This window comes from Hypanus sabinus, chromosome 29 (assembly GCF_030144855.1).
Source record: "Hypanus sabinus isolate sHypSab1 chromosome 29, sHypSab1.hap1, whole genome shotgun sequence".
NCBI lineage: Eukaryota > Metazoa > Chordata > Chondrichthyes > Myliobatiformes > Dasyatidae > Hypanus > Hypanus sabinus.
Window position 1 is genome coordinate 10,450,234 of NC_082734.1, and position 21,827 is coordinate 10,472,060.

Sequence of the window (21,827 nt, forward strand, 5' to 3'; positions counted from 1 at the left end):
AGTACGAGAGATTCGGATTGAAAGCACAGCTGTGAGGCAGCAGCTCGACTGAATGCCATTATGAAAATCTTTAAATGTTCTCCAGACCACCACTCCATGTGTTCCTTCAAAACAAACAGAATTGCATGGGACCGTAAAGTTCTTGCTCAATGTATAATTTGGTCCAAGTTCATTGTTGGCCCCTGGAGTTCTGGCATAATGCAAAAAGTGCAAAAGTTACACCAAACAACACACACAAAATGCTGGTGGAACACAGCAGGCCAGGCAGCATCTACAGGGAGAAGCGTTGTTGACGTTTCCGGCCGAGACCTTTCGTCAGGACTAACTGAAAGAAAAGATAGTCAGAGATTTGAAAGTAGGAGGGGGAGGGGGAAATCCGAAAAGACAGGAGGAGACAGGAGGGGGTGGGGCGAAGCTAAGAGCTGGAAAGGTGATCGGCAAAAGTGATACAGAGCTGGAGAAGGGAAAGAATCATGGCTTGGGAGGCCTAGGGAGAAAGAAAGGGGGAGGGGAGCACCAGAGGGAGATGGAGAACAGGCAAAGAGTGATGGGCAGAAAGAAAAAAAGGGGGGGAATGAATAAATCAGGGGTGGGGTAAGAAGAGGAGGAGGGGCATTAACAGAATTTAGAGGTCAATGTTCATGCCATCAGGTTGGAGGCTACCCAGCTAGTATATAAGGTGTTGTTCCTCCAACCTGAGCGTGACTTCATTTTGACAGTAGAGGAGGCCATGGATAGACATATCAGAATGGGAATGGGACGTGGAATTAAAATGTGTGGCCACTGGGAGATCCAGCTTTCTCTGGCGGACAGAGCGTAGGTGTTCAGCGAATTGGCCTCCCAGTCTGCATTGGGTCTCACCGATATATAAAAGGCCGCACTGGGAGCACCGGACGCAGTATACCACACCAGCGGACTCACAGGTGAAGTGTCGCCTCACCTGGAAGGACCTGTCTGGGGCCCTGAATGGTGGTGAGGGAGGAAGTGTAAGGGCAGGTGTAGCACTTGTTCCGCTTACAAGAATCTCCCAGGAGGGAGATCGGTGGGAAGGGATGGGGGGAGGAACGAATGGACAAGGGAGTCGTGTAGGGAGCGATCCCTGCGGAAAGCGGGGGGGGGGGGGGTGGGGGTGGAGGAGGGAAAGATGTCCTTGATAGTGGGATCCGTTGGAGGTGGCAGAAGTTACGGAGAATTATACGTTGGACCCGGAGGCTGGTGGGGTGATAGGTGAGGACAAGGGGAAACCTGTCCTGAGTGGGGTGGCGGCAGGATGGAGTTAGGGCAGAGTGACACCAATCAGTTTGATGGAATGATTGCTTATCCTAATATTTTTATCCCAATAATTATCCCATTCTTTTGCTGCCCTGCTGGAGTGTTAGGATTCCCAACGTCCCCATTCAGATGTCCTTCCTGTTTCAGAAGGCTAATTAACCAGATTTGTTTGACTGAAATGTCAATCAGCTCATTACAGCCACTGATTGGATAACATAACTGTCAACTAGAATGTGTTGTGCCTGATCTTCATTTCTATTGAACAAGTCCTCATTAGCAGAATAATGCTCTAGGGAAACTCTAGGCAGTTTCCAGAGTGGGATACATGGTCGGCACAACAATTGTGGGCCGAAGGGCCTGCTATGTGCTGCAGATTTCTGTGGTCCATGTAGTACCCCGCCCACTTAACCGTGTTCTCCTCGCACCATAGGAACAGAGCTGTCAGTGAAACGATTGGCCTCTCTGGCTGTCAATATAACCGAGACCCTGCTGTTTATTGGTGAGTGTGAATGTCACTCAGGAACGGGCGCACCAGCGGTTCTACTATTGGGCGGTAAGGTTGCAGCCCCGCCCTCGCAGCCTCGGGGACGGGCCGGTGGTGGGCGGGTCTTCGGTTGGCAATCAGGCTGGGATCGAGCGGGAAGGTGGTGAGTGGTTAACGGGTCGTGGGCCTGAGACTCACTGCCGGTAAATTTAAAAAAGCCGGCCGGGTTGGGACCTGTCACTGTCGATTCCATAGCAAATACTGAACAGCGGCTTTCCGGCCGTAGGCCCCCAACCGTCGCCTCGGGTTTTCCTGTTGATGTTGGCTGCCCGGAGGTAGAAGGAAGGGCGGCGACCACCTGAAATCCAGGCCGTTGTTTCCGTCCGTTCATTACACCGTCTCGTATTTATGTACTGCGCAGGAAACCACATTTCAATTGAATGTGCGCTTGATATTGAGATTCTGGGGACACTAAGGGGGGGGGGGTTATAGGAGATAAAAGGTAGCTAGAGGAGAGGGGGGATTAATCAGTTAAAGCCCCTTATAAATGTGTCACTGATCCTATTTGGAGAGAAGAGCCCCTGAGGCCCGGGCTGTGAAAATGATGATGTCCTTTAGATGCTGCAGACTGGAGAGTTGCCCTGTTCAGTGAGAAGCCACTGGTTCTGCCGTGCTTGACCTGGCCCTGGGTTTGACTGGTGGCCAACGGGTTCCCACAGCCCTGCGGTTTGTTTCCGACAGGACCAGAGGCTGTGAGGTGAATAGGCACTATGACCCGTGCACTTGAAGTTAAAAGGGTGATGAGTAAGGCATAGATTCACTGCTCTCCGCAGCTGACAAGTGATGCTGGGAAGGCTGTATTGAGTATCACCAGAAATGATATCACCCGGAGGTGTGAAGGAGAGCTGGCCACTTTAAGGTGCACAAGTAGCTATTAGGTTCACCTAAGAGAATATGAGGAAACGGAGAGCAAAGTAGCGGGCGAGCCACATCATCAACGATCTTCAGATTGTTATCTGAGCCATGCTTGAATTTGCACAGGGGTGAAGATTTGAATGCGTGGGGGTGGGGGGTGAAATGAGCTTGGTGCTTGGGGAAAGAGACTATCAGCATTAAGAAGGAGGAGGTTTTTTGGTTCCTTGAGTCTACTGTGCAAGTTAATATCACGACTGATTTTTACCTTGTGCTGGACTCCACTTTCCTGCCTTATTTCTATAAAATGAGATTTACCAGTAGCCCAAAAATCTTAACCCCAGGAATATACTCAGTGTCCACTACCCGCTGAGATAGTGAGTTCCAAAGGTTTATGTGTGTCTCTCTCTGAATGGAAAGAAAAAACTTTTTTTTAAGAGGCTGACTGCTTATATCAATGGTTACAGGAAGAATTCAGGAGAACGTGGTTGAGGGAAAATACATCAGCTGTGATTGAATGGCAGAGCTGACTAGATTGGCTCCTATGCCTTATGTTGAAGAATTATTTTATCAGAACTGATGTCATAGAGTGATAGATAAATGCAGCCTGGTCTGCCTAGTCCCAGGTATCTGCACCTTGACTATACCCCTTCCCTCTATGTACCTGCTCTACCTTCTCTTGAACGTTACAATTGAACCCACATCTACCACTTCTGCTGATAGCTCACTCTTCACTGGCACCACCCTCTGAGTGAAGTTCCCCTTAAATATTTCATCTTTCACCCTGAACCTATGACAGTGTTTACCGAACCTCTCCTTATAGTTCATACCTTCTAATTCGGGCGGCATCCTGGTGAACCACTTCTGTACCTTCTTCTATGAACAGACCACTTCTATGTTTCTATGTCAGATATGGCCCTTGTGGCTAAAGGGATCAGGGGGTTTGGAAAGAAAGCAGGTACAGGGTTCTGAGTTGGATGATCAGCCATGATCATACTGAATGGCGGTGCAGGTTCGAAGGGCCGAATGGCCTACTCCTGCACCTATTTTCTATGTTTCCCCTCTTCAAAGCCTCCATATCCTCGTAACGAGTGAGCAGAGCTGCACAAAAGAGATGCCAGCATCCATCAGCTGTCGGCAGTGTAATCCCCAGCTGGGAAGTTAAAGGGCTTGAATAGGACAGGGACGTTTTGTGAAAGATGAGCTGCAGAAAGGGCTGGGTTGATCCCTGGTTATATCTTAATGCAGGAGGGATTCCAAGTTGTCAGTATTGAATTATAATGGCACAGGGGGAAATCTGACCTGTCCAGTCTGGGGCTGTTCCCTTCAGAGCGGGAGATCCCGATCTAAGGTTCATGGACTGCTCGGTTAATGATAGGGAGTCTGTGGTATAAAAAGGGTTAGGAAGCCATTCTTTAGAGCAGGGTTTCTCAACCGGGGTTCCGCAAGAGGTCGTGATTTAAAAAAAAATAACTGTTTTTGAACTCCGTGCAGCACACGATGCTGTCCCGTTAGCAATCTCGTTAGAGGTCTCTCTGCCCTGTTTGGCAGTGCACAGTAGAACCATCTTTATTTGCTTCAGTCCGTTCACAGCTTTTGACACAAGATAGGGAAGGCAATTGATAATTGGTGAGTGCTGTATTGTGCAAAGGAGAGGACAATAGGCTGATAATTGATGAGTGCTGTATCGCACGGAGGGGAGGTTGGCAGGCTGATAATTGGTGAGTGCTGTATTACACGGAGGGGAGGATGGTAGGCTGATAATTGGTGAGTGCTGTATTACACGGAGGGGAGGATAGTAGGCTGATAATTGGTGAGTGCTGTATTACACAGAGGGGAGGATGGCAGGCTGATAATTGGTGAGTGCTGTATCGCATGGAGGGGAGGATGGTAGGCTGATAATTGGTGAGTGCTGTATTACACAGAGGGGAGGATGGCAGGCTGATAATTGGTGAGTGCTGTATTACACGGGAGGATGGCAGGCTGATAATTGGTGAGTGCTATATTACATGGAGGGGAGGATGGCAGGCTGATAATTGGTGAGTGCTATATTACACGGAGGGGAGGATGGCAGGCTGATAATTGGTGAGTGCTATATTACATGGAGGGGAGGATGGCAGGCTGATAATTGGTGAGTGCTATATTACACGGAGGGGAGGATGGCAGGTCGATGAACATGAAGTGTGTTTCCTGAGCTTTGAATGGTCTCTCCCACCTGGAGCTGTGACATCAGTGTCTCCCTCCCGAATTACCTCCACCTGCTTCCCCTTACATGCCCTCAACTGACTTATGGGGAGCAAACAAACTTGACAGAAAACTGGAGGGAAATTTTCATTCTAAAGAAGGAATTTTTACGCACCATGACTCAGCTACTGGCCTGCCACTTTGCTGTTGTAAACATTGCAAAAGGTGGATTGTGTGGGTTAGAACTGAATTGTAGTGTGAAGCTTTTGTATTTTTTGCAGTTTTATTTATTATACCGTTCTTTTTTATACTTTATTAACCCCTGTGTTTTACAGACATGTCTGACGGTACAATCATCTGAGTCATTTCACTGCACTAGTGCAATAAGGGGCACACAAAAAGTCTATCTTTACAATGAAATCGACATCAATGAATTTTGCATGGACAGGTGATCCGAATTGTCACATTCCATTGTACCTGGTCTGTGGCAAATGACTTACAGATGCAGCAATGGCTTCAGCAAAATTGAAAAGACATTTAACTATGAATCACAGCCATATGACACACAAAATTGCTGATTATAATTAACGGCTATTGGAATCTCAAAATAACAGAGTAAAGCTTTTGTTACTTAAGTCACAGTTAGTAAGAGGACTCGGGAAGCAGTTATTTAGTAGTAGAACGTATTACCCAGAAAAGGAAATGTGAGAACTTAGCATGTAAGATTATAGTGGGTAAAATGCTAGGACAGAATGTATTACGTGAAATTGGAAAGGTTGCACTCTCAAACAGCATGATAAGTTGACATATTGATGACATGTCACATGATGCTGAAGAGGTTTTGTGTGAAAAACAATAGTTTCTCTATCCAGGTGATGAGTCAACAGATTTCACAATAAGTATCATGTTGTGGCATTTGTAAGGTTTGTAAATGATGGTGAAATCCAAGAAAACTTTTTCTGTTGCGAAGAGCTGTCCGAGAAAAGCAAAGGCCAAGATATATTTAATGTTTTGTCTTCATATCTGGAAACACAAAGTCTTGTCCTGGAGGAACTGTGTTGCTTTGGCTTATAGTATTTAGTAACTTTATTTTTCAACATTGTCAATAAACGTTCATTTTGTAAATAGCATTAATTAAAATCAATTTACAACCTTTATTTAAATTAAATCTACCAATCCTACCTTTAGAAAAATTAACTCCCATTTTGGCTTAAGCCAGTTAGTTAACAAACATTTGTTATGTTTGCGTATTTTTTTTCATTTATGAAAGGAAAAAGGAGATTAATTTCAAGAAAGATAAACTAAACTACGTGTTTTTTTCAAGAATGGTTGGCTAAAAATTCATTCTCTAACCAAAAGAGCATTGACAATTATTTTTGGATTATTATATCTCCTACTTACTGATCATACTCATATACAGTGACCTATAGATGTAATAATTTTTATGCAGGGGTTCCCTGAGACTTGAAAATTATTTCAAGGGTTCCTTCAGGGCAAAATGGTTGAGAAAGGCTGTTTTAGAGTATTCTCATCAGGCCCATTTTCCTGTATTATTATTCCAAATTTCTGCATATTATTTTCCATCTAGTATGAAAATTGTTTTCACCATTTTCTTTGCCACCAAATGCCAGATCTTCACAGTTGTGTTCAAAAACAGATCTCTCGATGCCCCCGCCCTGCCCATACCTTTTCCCAGTCGCTCCTTTGCCCCAATGAGAACACTTCCATCTTCTGTGGTCAAACTCTGTTGCTGAAATCCTTCATCCTCTGTTTCAGTAAAGAGGTTCCTGATCTAGATTTGGATTTATTTATCACATATACATTTCAAAAATCTACAGTGAAATGCGTCACTTGCATTAACAACCAACACACTCAAGGAAGTGCTGGGGGCAGCCGGCAAGTATCGCCACACATTCCGGCACGGATGAAGCATTTGGAGTTAGTTCCCAAAACGTCAACCATCCCCTTGACTTCACAGATGACATTTGACCTATTAAGATCCTCCAGTTATTCTTTGTTCACACCATTACAGTAAATAATGCACTCATCTTCAGGGCCATCACAGCCTTGAAGTGGCCAGAACTGGACATCGTACTCCTCTTTTGGAGTCAGGGAAATTTATGATGCAGCAAGAGGTTCATGACAGTCCAAAATAGCTTCTCAACCTTATCTATATAAGATCTGTAACCCAGTAGGTACTTCCAAATGCTCTTTAAAATATGTTAAGACTTTTTGCCTGTCCAGCCTTTCAGGCAATGAGTTCCGAACCAATACCATCCTCTGTGTCAAAAACAAAATTGTCATCTCACTTCCAATCGTGCCAAATATGTTATATTTCTGTCCTGTGGTTTTTAACCTTTTTTTGAGGGAAAGGTTTTTCCTATTTATTCTGTCTGACTTCATCATAACTTTATACATAATTCATAACTCCCTTCAGCCACACCTTTGCAAGGTAAACAATCTTGGTTTATCTAATCTTAACTTATTGCAAAAAAGTTCACAGTTGTAATACCATCATCATAAATGTCCCTGTACCCTCCACTGTTTTATCCCTTTCTTGTGCCTTAGCTAGTACTTTAACCTTAACATTCTGAATGTCTTGTTAGCCACCTTATCAAGCCATCATGCCTCCTTAAAGGATCTGTTGAATGCAGTCTGTTTCTGCATAACACTCAATACCCACGTATTCCCTAGCCTTGTTGCATCTTCCAGATCATTACCTCACACTTCTCTGGAGTAAATTCCAAATGCTTTTCTGCTCCACTAATCCACCCATCAATATTCTTCTGCAGTGTAAACCTTTCCTCTGAGACTTTCTTAAGTTTATGTTTAAATCCTTCAGACCAAGGGCTTGATACTGAACCTGTGCTAACTGCTTTCCAGTCACAAAACACCTGTCATACATTACTCTTTACTTCATGCAGCAGAACAAATTTAGACTCTGATTTGGCACTTTCTTGGATCCCATGGACTAACTTTTTTGACCAGTCTGACAGGTGATACCTTGTCAGAAACCTTGCTAAAATTCAGTGAGACTACATCAATAACATTGCCCTCAAATTCTCCTTGTTACCTTCTCAAGACCACATAGTCAATTTCCCTTCATTTGGCCCTTGATTAATCTATACCATTGCAAATTCATGGTTTGCAAGCCCTGCGAATTTATTCTAATAATTCACCCGTCGCCAAAGTTAAAATAGTTTGTAGGTAATTAACATAATGATTAGCACATCTCTTTCCTTACCAGTGACTCGGGTTCAATTCTCACCACTGTCTGTAAGGAGTTTGTATGTTCTCCCGGTGACCACGTGCATTTCCTCTGGGTGCTCTGGTTTTCTCCCACAGTCCAAAGACCTACTGGTTGGTAGGCTAATTGGTCATTGTAAATTGTCCTGTGATTAAGCTAGGATTAAATCAGAAATTGATGGGTGGCGCAGCTCAAGGTGCCAGAAGAGCTTCAAAGAGTTTCACGTATCTCAGTAAATAAAATAGATAAATACTCTGTTTAACCCCTCCTCCTTTTCTAAACAGTTCTCCAATTTTCTGATGCCAAAAAGGATTGAAAAACAATCAGCCAAGCTTCTCAATATTCCTCCCATACTTCTTTTAACATCCTCTGACCCATGAGATCTATCTATTTTTATAATCTTATCCCACTTAATATTTCACTCCTAGTTACAGCATTGGCCTCCTTCCTCTGCCAAGCAGACTATTTATTTAAAATAGGTAGAGTGGGCAGTCAGTGTTCCCAAGGCCAATACCAGAGGAATTCTGTTTAAGGTGATTGGAGGAAAGTATGGGGGGCGTATCAGGGGTAAGACTTTTACAGTGGTGCGTGTATGGAATGCCCTTGGTGGTGGTAGAGGCAAATACCTTGGGTACATTTAAGAGATTCTTAGCTAGGAAATTAAATGAAAATGGAGAGGTCTGTGGCCAGGAAGGGTTAGATTGATCTTGGTGTAGGTTTAAAGGTCAGCACAATATCCTGGGCCTATGTCCTGTGATTGATATTACTCATTTCCTCACTTTCACATACATGTTAACGTTCAGTCCCCAACAGGCCCAACCTGTACTTAATTATTCTTATATAAGAACATTTTTGGCATTATATCTGTTGTATTTTTGCTTCTTGAATCTTTGTTGTTCTTGTAAGGATTTTTAAAATTTCCCAGCCTTGTTGCTCTGCATAATGTATGTTTTATTTAGATCAGGCTGAGGGTAGGCACGCTCCTGCACCCTTGTGCAAAAGGCTGCTGTACTGTTGTCCCAAGATCTGCTGTTGCATAGCAGGCCACTTTGCTGTCTTAGCCACTTCAGCCAAAGCTGGCGGACTTGGTCACCCAGTGAGGGGAAATGTGCCAGTGGTACACTCAGATCCCGTGTGGCATTTGGTGAAGGTTTGGAAGCATCACAGGAATTGAAACAATAAGTGAATGTGTGGTTGAGTTCATGGGTGGGTTTCATCACTTGATAGTGATTAGTAAAAGGAATGAACAGGTTGCCTCTATACTGCTTGGTGTTGGATTAACTATCACCAATGAATTAATGGCTGGACTACTGTGGCTCAATGCAGGAAAACTGCAGGTAATTCTATATTAGTAATGTCCAGAAACAAAGGTAGATGGTTGAATGAGTTATTCATTTGGTGGAGTTGGTTGATTGCAGAACAATTATTGAATCAGAATCAGGTTTAACATCACTGGCATTTGTCAGGAAATTTATTGTATTTGTGGCAGCAATACAGTGCAATACATAATAATAGAAAACAAAATGTGATCATTTTGAATAATACAAAACAAAACTGTCTGGTATGGTGGGGGGGGGGGGGCTACTACACAGGATGGAAATAAGCAGCAGAATATTGTAAACTCAGTCAGCTCCATCATGGGCTCTAGCCTCCCCAGCATCTGTGACACCTTCAAGGAGTGATGCCTCGAGAATGCGGCATCCTTCATTAAGAACTCCCATCACCCAGGGTGTGCCCTTTTTTCATTGCTACCATCAGGAACGAGGTACAGAAGACTGAAGGCACACACTCAGCGATTCAGGAACAGTTTCTTCCTCTTTGACATCCAATTTCTGAATGAACATTGAACCCATAAACACTACCTCATTACTTTTTGGTAAATTTCTGTTTTTGCACTACTTATTTTAATTGAACTATTTAATATACATTTATGTACTGTAATTAGTTTTTTAATATATTAGTCATGTATTGCATTGTACTGCTGCCACAAAGTTAACAAATTTCACGACATATGCTGGTGATATTAAACCTGATTCTGATTCTGAATTACAGTAAAAATAAATATATATTTTATATATATATAAAAATAATTAAACAAGTAGTGCAAAAATAGTAATGAAAAAGTAGTGAGGTAGTGTTCATTGGTTCAATGTCCATTCAGAAATTGGATGGCAGAGGGAAGGAAGCTGTCTCTGAATCACTTCCTGTACCTCTTTCCTGATGGTAGCAATGAGAACAAGGCATGGCCTGGGTGATGGGGGTCTTTAATGATGGACGCCGCCTTTCCGAGGCATCGGTCCTTGAGGATGTCCTGGATATTATGGAGGCTAGTGCCCATTCGGGAACTGACTAAGTTTACAACTCTTCTGCAGCTTAGTTCAATCCTATGCAGTAGACTCCTCCATCACCAGACGGTGATGCAGCCAGATAGAATGCTCTCCACGGCACATCTGTAAAAAATTAGCGAGTGCCTTTGGTGACAAACCAGATTTCCCCAAACTCCTAATGAAATATAGCCACTGTCTTGCATGCTTTGTAACTTTGTCGATATGTTGGTAGATCCTCAGTTATCGACACCCAGGAACTTGAAATTGCTTACTCTTTCTACTTCTGATCCCTCTGTGAGGACTAGTGTGTGTTCCCTTGTCCAATGTCCATTTCTTGCATATTTGCTGTGGTAAACAGAGATTTATTTATATTAGAAATTATTACATATATTTTTCATCGTGAATAGCGTTCATTGTTTCTTTTGTTGCTAATTCCACAGTTTATCTGAAAATACTGATGATTACTGATTATTGTTCCCCTGATGAAAGGCACTCTGAATAATACTGATTGACATTCAGTTACAGAACCTTACCCATAGCGTAGTGGTTACCGTGACACTAATACAGCTCAGGTGTTGAAGTTCAATTCTAATGCATCCGTAAGGAATCAGTACATCCTCCCTGTGGAATGTGAGGGTTTTCTCCAGGTGCTCCAACTTCCTCTCACAATCCAAACATGTACTGGTTGTTAATTAATTGGTCATTGTTAATCATCCCGTGATTAGATTAAGGTTAAATCAAAGATTGTCGGGTGCTGCTGGGTGATGAGGCTCAAAGGGCCAGAATAGCCTATTCTGCGCTGTTTCTCTAAATAAGTCAATTTACACAACCTTGAGCTCAATGTCAGTAAGACCAAAGAACTGATTGTGGACTTCAGAAAGGGTAAGGCGAGGAAGCACTCTCCAGCACTCATAGAGGGATCAGAAGTGGAAAGAGTAAGTAACTTCAAGACCCTGGGTGTCAATATCTCTGAGGATCTAACCTGGGACCAACATATCGATGCAGCTATGAAGAAGGCACGGACAGTAGCTATATTTCATTAGGAGTTTGAGGAGATTTGGTATGTAACCAAAGACACTCGCAAATATCAACAGGTATACCGTGGAGAGCATTCTAACTGGCTGCATCACCAGCTGGTATTTGGGGCAGGGGAGCACTGCACAGGATCGAAATAAGCTGCAGAAAGTTGTAAATTCAGTCAGCTCTATCATGGGCACTTGCCTCCATAGCATTCAGGACATCTTCAAGGAGCAGTGCCTCAGAAAAGTGACGTCCATCATTAAGGACGCCCACCAGTCAGGATATGCCCTCTTCTCATTGCTACTATCAGGGAGGAGGTACATAAGGCACACACTCAACGATTCAGGAACAGCTTCTTCCCCTCTGCCATCTGTTTTCTGAATGGACATTCAAACCATTAACTACATTTTCTTGTTATTTCCTATTTTTTGCACTACTTATATAGTATATATGAATTTACTGCAATTCACAGTTTTTTTTCTATATTTACCATATATTGCATTGTACTGCTGCCACAAAGTTAACAAATTTCACAACAGATGCTGGTGATATTAAACCTGATTCTGATTCTGAAAATTATTTCTCAGCAGAACATGTTGGATAGCAGCCAGCAATTTGATTCAGTGCTTCGATGAACCTAGTTTTCTCCTCCAGATTTATGGCACTTTTATTTTATTAGCTGAATTGTTTGAAATTTGGACAACCTAACCTCTTTTGTGTAGTTAATTAGTGCCATGGGCAAGCAGAAATTGAGCTTTATCGTTTTAATTCAGAATCTTCTGCTAACGTTGCAGCTTGCAAGTTATTTTCTGGCTTCCGTGCATCTTGTCAAACAAATATCTGGTTAAGATAATGAACTTTGCCTCAGGTGGAACCACGTAGATGCACACATTTCTTGTTGCCTAATTTTCTCTGCGTTAGATAAACATTGTCCCTTTCTTTCCTCATGGTTCTTCTTTGCTTAGCTCTGCTTCCAGAGGATCTGCACAATCCTGTGGAATTAGCACAAAAGCTCACCTCTGCAATGGAGCGATAATCCTACCTTGTGGTGTATACACAATAAAGCAGAATTATTACCCCACTGCAGAGGTCAGCTAACTCACATAGCTCCAGTGGCGTGATAATTTTATTTTATCGCTCAGTGCCCACTTTATCAGCTACTCCTGTACACTTGCTCGTTAATGCAAATATTTAATCAGCCAATCACATGGCAGTATCTCAAATGCATAAAAGCATGCAGGCATGGTCAAGAATTTCAGTTATTGTTCGGACCAGATATCAGAATGGGGAAGAAATGTGATCTAAGTGATTTTGACTGTGGAATGATTGTTGGTGCCAGAGGGGGTGGTTTGAGTATCTCAGAAACTGCTGATCTCCTGGGATTGTCATGCACAACAGTCCCTAGAGTTTACAGAAAATGGTGCAAGAAACTAAAAAGCATCCAGTGAGTAAGATTTCTGAGGGTGAAAACACCTTTTTAATGGGAGAGGTCGGAGGAGAATGGCCAGACTGGTTCAAGCTGACAGGAAGAAGACAGTAACTCAAATAGCCACACATTACAACAGTGGCGTGCAGAAAAGCATCTCTGAATGCACAATATGTCGAACCTTGAGTGGACTGGCTACAGCAGCGGAAGAGCACACCTGTGGCCACTTTATTAGGTACACTCCTGTATCTAATGAAGTGGCCACTGAGTTTACAACCCTTTGACTTGTTAAAGGAACCATCAGTCTGCAAGCCAGTTGCTATTATCCAGAGTCTGACTGAAATATTTATCAGTGCAAAATTAGATTGGTGTTTGCTTTCTAAAATCATACACTTTTTCAAAAAAATCATTTAACATTGAAGCTTTGCAAAGTGTATCTCCTTCCTTGTACCTCGTCTATTGACTGAACTTGGCAATAAGGCTCAGCATATGTCCACCATCTTGGCGCCAACATTCCATCTGTTGTAACTGAATATTTTGGCTTGTTGAAAATGATGAAGATCCTGCTCTAAAGTTAGCTGGTTGGAATTCTATTCCTTGCTGCTGAACTAGGTAATTGTATTTGCTGGTTACAGAATAATGCGTAGTGAATCTTAAACTCCAGCTTAACTTCAATTTATGTCGGTATTTACAAAATGCTACAGCCCAGAACTAACTAAATGCAGAGGGATTTGGACCAGTTGGAGGAATGGGCAGAAAAATGGCAGATGGAGTTTAATGTGGACAAGTGTGAGGTATTACACTTCGGAAGGTCAAACCAAGGTAGAACATACAAGGTAAATGGTAGGACGCTGATGAGTGCAGTAGAACAGAGGGAACTGGGAGTACAGATACGTAATTCCCTAAAAGTGGCGTCACAAGTAGATAGGGTTGTAAAAAGAGCTTTTGGTATATTGGCCTTTATAAATCAAAGTATTGAGCATAAGAGTTTAAATGTAATGGTGAGGTTGTATAAGTCATTGGTGAGACCGAATTTGGAGTATTGTGTGCAGTTTTGGTCACCTAATTACAGGAAGGATATTAATAAGGTTGAAAGAGTGCAGAGAAGGTTTACAAGGATGTTGCCGGGAATTGAGAAACTGAGTTACAGAGAAAGGTTGAATAGGTTAGGACTTTATTCCCTGGAGCGTAGGAGAATGAGGGGTGATTTGATAGAGGTGTATAAAATTATGATAGGTATAGATAGAGTGAATGCAAGCAGGCTTTTTCCACTGAGGCCAGGGGAGGAAAAAAAACAGAGGTCATGAGTTAAGGGTGAAGGGGGAAAAGTTTAAAGGGAACTTTGGAGGGGGCTTCTTCATGCTGAGAGTAGTGGGAGTGTGGAATGAGCTGGCAGATGAAGTGGTGGATGTGGGCTCATTTTTGACATTTAAGAAAAACTTGGACAGGTATATGGATGAGAGGGTTTGGAGGGATTTGGCCCAGGTGCAGGTCAGTGGGACTAGACAGGAAAATGGTTTGGCACAGCCAAGAAGGGCCAAAAGGCCTGTTTCTGTGCTGTAATGTTCTATGGTTCTAAGTCACTTAGCATAAGGCAAATTCTGTCTGAGCTATTTCTCTAATGGAGCTTTCAAATTCATCCCCCCACCCTTGTATTTTCTCCCTAATGCTGCAAATACTATTTTTCAAGTACGGCAACAGATATGCGCCTGTCTTGGCATCTAAAAATAATGTCCTGTGGTGGTGCCTGTGGTAAAGCAGATGTTATCTGGAATGCTGCAACACATTAGATAGAATATAGGTCATCGTGCACTTCAAGGCAAGAAAATGCATTTCTATCCCTGAGTGACACAGCCCGAAGATCGGCGGGTTCTCATCGAGTGTGAAGTGCTTGCTTCCGTAAGGTGGTAAAATCGGTATAATGTTACTGGCACTAATAAAGAAAGCAGTTGTAGAAATCTGTGAAATAGCAGCAATAAAAGATGAGAAGTGACCAGTGCAGGGTGAGTTGGGGGAGAGGGGCTGGGTAGGGTGTACATGTTGTGCTGGGTGGCAGCAGGGTGTTAAGAAGCCTAACAGTCTGCAGGAAGCTGCTACCCAGCCTGACAGTGCTACAGTAGTTCTTATGCTGTTGTACCTTCTGCCTGACGGCAGGAGGTCAGAGAGCTTGCAGGAAGGATGGGAAGGGTCTTTGGCAATGTTAGAGACACTGTCAATGTAGTTTTTTGAAATTCTTTGTTAGATGGAAGCAAAAGACAAGAATGTGTTTGGTATAAATAGCAGGAATTGTGATTTATAATTGAATCCGTGGTCATCGTACTTTGCAACTGGTTTAAAAAGTGGAAGTGCGTACTTAAGTCAACTGTGAGTGGAATAAGTTCACCTGGTCCAGGCCTTCAATAAAAATTGATAATTAAATGTTAATTTAAACGTGTTACACAACCTTACTATAACATTTGGAAAACCCCAGGCCTTTTAAAACTCAATGGATCCTGCAAAGTTGTATCAAATTTAATGTAGTTTCAATAAAATACACTACTGTATTCTCAATTCACTGTCTTTCTGTAGAATAGAGGATTGTGCTACTCTAAATAAAGACAGTGAATTCCTTTCAAAACTACATTCAGAGGCCACTTTATTAGGTAAACCTGTACACTTGCTCATTAATACATTTATCTTATTAGCCAATCGTGTGGCAGCAACTCCATAAAACCATAAGATATTGGAGCAGAATGATGCCCATCTAGTCTGCTCCACCATTCCATCATGGCTGATCCATTTTCCCACTCAGCCCCAACCTCCTGCCTTCTCCCCATAACCTTTCATGCCCTGACCAATCAAGAATCAACCCCTGCTTTAAATATACATAAAGACTTGGCCTCCACAGCCGCTGTGGCAACTCAGTGATAAAAGCATGCAGATGTGATCAAGAGGTTCAGTTGTTGTTCAGACCAAACATCAGAATGGGGGTCGAAATGTGATCTCAGTTGCTTTGACCACGGAATGAATGTTGGTGCCAGACAGAGTGGTTTGAATATCTCAGAAACTGCTGATCTGGGATTTTCACACACAACTGGCAGAGGTTCTGCTTAATGGCTTTGGTCCTATTGGCATTAAAAAAAGGTTGGGGACCCCTGCTCTGGAGCTTACAGAGAATGGTGTGGACACAGAAGCATTCAGTGAGTGCCATTTCTGTTAATGAGAGATGTTAGAGGAGAATGGCCAGACTGGTTCAAGCTGACAGGAGGGTGACAGTAGTTCAAATAACCCCAGGCACATTCACAGAAGTATGATGTTGATTCAATCTCTTGTTTTCTTGTTCTAGGTGTTGGATATGTGACAAGGGTGGAACTGTCAGTGGAACAAGTTTGATAAATAAGCACCTGTTAGGGCAGCATGGAGCTTCAGTCAGGCTGAAAAAGGGATCACATTCTCCCCGAAACCGGAATTGTAAACACTTGGCAGCTGAGAGGAGCCTGCGGCAGAGAGGGCATAAGGAAATCAAAGCAGTTAACCATGACGTCCTCATCTCTTCGAAGACAGATGAAAAACATCGTAAACAATTATTCTGAAGCAGAGATAAAGGTACGGGAGGCTACGTCAAATGACCCATGGGGACCCTCGAGCTCGCTGATGGCGGAGATTTCAGACCTGACCTACAATGTGGTGGCTTTCACAGAGATTATGAGCATGATCTGGAAGCGCCTCAATGACCATGGCAAGAACTGGCGTCATGTGTACAAGGCCTTGATGCTAATGGACTACCTGATCAAGACAGGCTCCGAACGGGTAGCGCAACAGTGCAAGGAAAACATCTTTGCCATTCAGACGCTGAAGGACTTCCAGTACATTGATCGAGATGGAAGGGATCAGGGTAATAAAATAACCTAATCGTGATTTTGTTGAAGTAGTACACACGGATTTTGATGGGTGGGAGAGTGCCTTACAGGAACTAGTAAGCCTTGCGGCAAATCATGGGCAGCACGTTAGTGTAATGCTTTATAGGCCAGTGACTTGGGTTCTGTTCCTGGTGCTGCCTGTGAGAAGTCTGTACATGCCTCCTCCAGGTGCTCCGGTTTCCTCCCACGTAGGTTAATTGGTCGCTTGGGTGTAATTGGGCAGCACAGGCTCGTTGGACCAGAATTTCAGAATGTATTACAGGGACAATATCACTTTGGTTATAATATACCCCGCAGGTGACCCAGTGCCAATTTGCCCACTGTACCCAAAGTTGCGAGGCAGGCTGCTTTAAGCAGGCAATGGAATTCAATATTGCCTAATATATGTCTGATAAAATATAGTCTGGCAGTCCTACTTTGAGTTCAACACTGACTGGCAAATCTTGCGATGTTTCTGGTGCCAAACTGTATCAGTTGTTCTGCCATTCCTTAGGGTTCATCAGATGCGTGGAGTGGGGCAGCTGTTACGCGAGAAGCAGCTTGTTCTCCATATTGTACTCCCCTGGCTTGTGTACCTAGACAGCTAGGATGCAACACCCTTGGTCGACCTTGAATGCCAGAGGCTTCAGAATTTGGTTAAAACTCTCAGACGAAGATGTCTTCTCAAGCTTACTGATTACTGTTTTGTGATGGGTTATTTATTATTTATTGAGATAGGCCCTTCGAGGCACGCTGCCCAGCGGTCCCCCAATTCAATCCAGGACAATCTAATCACAGGACAACTTACAATGACCAATTAACCTGCCAACTAGTACGTCTTTGGACTGTGGGAGGAAACTGGAGCACACAGAGGAAACACGTGCAATCACAGGGGAGAACATATAAACTCCTTACAGGCAACAGCAAGAATTGAACCCAGGTCGCCTGTACTGTAAAGCATTGTGCTAACCACTACACTACCGCCCATTGACATGGATAGCTTTTGATAGATAAAGCTGTTGCAGTTCAGAACTTTTGACCCAAATTTTAAAAAGCTCATTAAAAAGTTACACTTACATAGTCAAAGACTTTTTGTGCCAAATAATTTTTTAAAAATGTGGTCAAAATAAGTGGACCAAACCCTCCAGCTGTCTGCTATTAAAAGACTCCAATATGTAACCTTTAAATGCCACGCATGCAGTCAGCCTTTTGGTGGTTTGAGACTTAGCAAAACTCATCCGAATTGTGGCTCAGAGATGTCAGTGGTGGGAAATAAACCCTAGGACCACAGGTATAAAAAGAGGCCTGTTAATAGTGCACAGACTGTAGCAGCTTTGAGTTAGTGTTTGTAAGAGTAAAATAGAGTCATACCAATATTATTTGACATTAGTGAATATGAAAATTAACCATGGGAAGCAAAGAAAGGAAAAGTTTTGTTTAAGTTCCATGGTATTTGTTATGCATCATTTAGAGTGGAATTCATTGTCACAGATGGCTGTGGAGGCCAAGGGTGGGTATATTTAATATGGAGGTTGATATAAGGGCATCACAGGTTACAGGGAGAATGGGGTTAAGAGGGATACTATCCAAGACATCTTCAAGGAGCAGTGCTGCAAAAAGGTGGCATCGATCATTAAGGATCCCCACCAGCCAGGACTTGCCATCTTTTCATTGTTCCTATTAGGAAAGAGGTACAGAAACCTGAAGGCGCATACTCAGCGATTCTGGAACAGCTTCTTCCCCTCTGCTATCCGATTTCTGATTAGACATTGAAACCATGAACACTACCTCACTACTTTTTTTTATTTCCATTTTTGCATTACTTATTTAATTTAACTATTTATATATGCTCACAGTAATTCACAGTTTTTTCCCTTTACTTTGTATTACATTGTACTGCTGCTCAAAGTTAACAAATTTCCAACAAATACCGGTGATATTAAACCTGATTCTGATTCTGATAAATCTGCTATGAGAGATGGCGGAGCAGACTTGATGGGCCAATTGACCCGATTCTGTTCCTATGCATTAAGGTCCAGCCAGAAACCCTGCAACTGTCTGGAAGCTGTTCATAACAGATGTCGCCCAAATAATCAGTCACCATCAGTGAATCCAGTTGGCCTAAGCATGTGGAGAGAAAATCCCTTCAGATGGAAGGATTTAGGGACCCAAGAGTCAAAGGTGAAAGTTAGCAACGAAAACTTGGCTTCATGCCCAGGGTAATGGTATAATGAGAAAAAAATATGCTTTACAACTGAATTCAGAAGGAGCAATGGAGAGATGCCTGACAAAAATTGCAAACTGTTGAAATATACACAACAAATCCTTTACCAAAGCATCATTCACCTTCTATAATTTAACATGCTAATTGAACCAATAGCAGTCAAGTATATAAAATGTATTTTAAAAGCAGAATCGGATGCACGATGATATCATAAACCACAATTTTCACCAGCACCCAGGGCAGTAAAGCTTTAACCCATTGCTTCTACTTGTCTGATGTTGTTATTAATGGTGGCTTATGCTGCTTGGTGCCTAGAGTTCTTTAAAGGCTTTCACTTCCCGTAATAAATATGACCAAGGCATATGGGAAGTATGGCTGCCTAAAAGGAATGCTTTCTGTCCAATAACAAATACTCAATCCATATCCTGATATTAGCTCTAATTCTATGTCCTTAACCATTGCTGAACAACCTGTGCTGTGGGACGTTATCTGATGGCCTCCATAATCCATGGTTTGGGGTGGCACTGTATCATCATAAACGAGAAAATCCAAAGCAACATACACTGGATGAACTCAGCAGGCCAGTCAATGTCTCAGGCCAAATCCTGTCCCAAAGAAGGGTCTCGGCCCGAAACGTCGACTGTTTGCTCATTTCCAATGATGCTGCTTGACCAGCTGAGTTCCTCCAGCATTTGGTGTGTGTGACACAGTAGCTTAGCGTAACACTATTACTGCGCCGGTGACCCCAGTTCAATTCTGCTACCGTCTGTAAGGAGTTTGTGCGTTCTACCCATGACCACGTGGGCTTCCTCTAGGTGTCCGGTTTCCTCCTACATTCTAAAGTCATACGGGTTAGTGGGTTAATTGGTCACATGGGTGTAATTGGAAAATGCAGCCTCATGGGGCATGAAGGGCTTGCTATCCTGCTGTATCAATAAATAAACAGGCAATGTTGTCAATCAATCTAAATATTAAACATCTGATGGTTCTCCATTCTCTATGCTCCTAATCACATTCTCCAAGAAATCCAGCAGATTATTTAGACATGATTTCCTTTAATAAATACTCTACTCATTGCTTAGTTTCACTGAACTTTTCCAATCAATTCTCTTAACCAGGTGTCAACGTGAGGGAGAAATCGAAACAGCTCATCGCCCTACTGAAGGATGATGAGAGGCTTCGAGTCGAGCGCAGTCATGCACTGAAGACAAAAGAGCGGATGTCAAGTGTGACAACGGGAGTAGGCAGCAACAACCAGATTATGTTTGGCCGGGGTTCTAGCCACCCAAACCTGTCTACTAGCCAATCAGATGAGTGCAGCAAAGTGGGTGGGTCACCTGCTTCCTACCACGGCTGTAAGTATTCAAACCTTGTGTGTGTGGATATATTAGAGAGTTGTTATGGGTAATGTTTTAAACCTTTTCTAAATTCACATTGGTATTATTCTTTTCATATTAACACAGTGCAGAACAACCACTAGCCTAGAGATAAAGATCAACTTTATTTCTCACATGTACATCGAAACACATAGTGAAATGTGTTGTTTTGCATCAGCCTGTCAGTGGAGATTGCACTGGGGGCAGCCTGGAAGTGTCACCACTCGCCCGGCGCCAACATAACACGCTCACAACTCACAAACCTGTACGTCTTTGGAATGTGGGAGGAAACCGAAGCACCCGCAGGAAGCCTCCACGGTCACAGGGAGAACATACAAACTCCTTACAGGCAGCGGTGGGAATTGACGCTCTGTTGGTGATCACTGGTGCTGGAAAGCAGTTCAAGATTGTTTAGTGTCTTTCCTAGTAAACAAGTTTAAGGGAGAATGAAATAATTGTTACTCTGGATCTGATGCAGCAAAAAAATGAGATAAGGAAAATAATAATAAAAAGCACAATAAATAGAAATACATAAAATTGCTTATATACATAGATTGATTGTATGACCATAAAGTAATGCTAGGTCTGTACATAAGGTGATTCTGAGAGGAAATGATAAAGTACTGTGGAGGGGCGGTCACTCGGTGGAGGTGTTGATCAGCCTTACTGCTTGGGGAAAGTAACTGGTTTTGAATGTGGTGGCCCTGTTGTGGGTGCTACGTGTGATGAGAGTGAGAGTGGGACAAACAGTCCATGAGCAAGCTGTATGGGATCCTTCGTGATAGTACAGGCCTTTTTCTGGCACCTTTCTATGTATATGGCGGGTAGGCTAGTGGCAGTGATGCGTTGCGCAGTTTTGATTACTCATTGTAGAGCCTTCCTGTCCAGCACAGTGCAGTCACCATACTGTGCAGTGTTGCAGAATGTGGAGATGCTCTCAACTGCGCATCTGTAGAAGGTCATGATAGTCCAGCTCGCTTCAACCTCCTCAGAAAGGAGAGGTGTTGAGCTTTCTTGATAGTGTAGAACGTGCTAAACCCACTACGCTACCTTGCCAAGTGTAGCCATGATGCACTTTGCACTCTTTCTTGCCCACTACAGATAAATATTTCAATGTAGCATTAATGGGCAACCAAGAAAGTAAAGCACACAGTAATTAGAACCAAAAGACAATAACACACAGGGGCAGAATGTGACTGTTCAACCCATTGATTCTGCCCCACCATTCCATCATAGCTGATTTCTGTCTCACCGGTTGTACCTCTAAAGAGGTTAAAATTGACATTGATATTCAGTGCAGAATTAATTGTTGATGTACTGCTGTTGAGGGATACACCAGTTTGCCTTCACATCTGGATCTATCTGAGTTTAAAGAATTAAATGATGAGAGAATTGTATAAATGGTGTGGAATTCCTTATTGCGTGAGAGGGTTGATCTAATGGGACTGTTTAAAATGATTGTTCAGAAATTCACAAC

General features: G+C 42.9%; 1 protein-coding gene across 2 annotated transcripts in view; it reads left to right on the forward strand.

Annotated features, from left to right (window-relative positions):
- The first annotated feature begins 1,903 nt into the window (after positions 1-1,903).
- LOC132382967 (epsin-2-like) overlaps positions 1,904-21,827 on the forward strand; it is a 66,079-nt gene continuing 46,155 nt past the window's right edge. For both annotated transcript variants that reach the window (XM_059953585.1, XM_059953584.1), the window contains exons 1-3: positions 1,904-1,959; positions 16,198-16,746; positions 20,093-20,329. In XM_059953585.1, the coding sequence (XP_059809568.1) occupies positions 16,389-16,746; positions 20,093-20,329 (595 nt within the window). In that variant the 5' untranslated portion in view covers positions 1,904-1,959; positions 16,198-16,388. The remainder of the gene's footprint in view (positions 1,960-16,197; positions 16,747-20,092; positions 20,330-21,827) is intronic.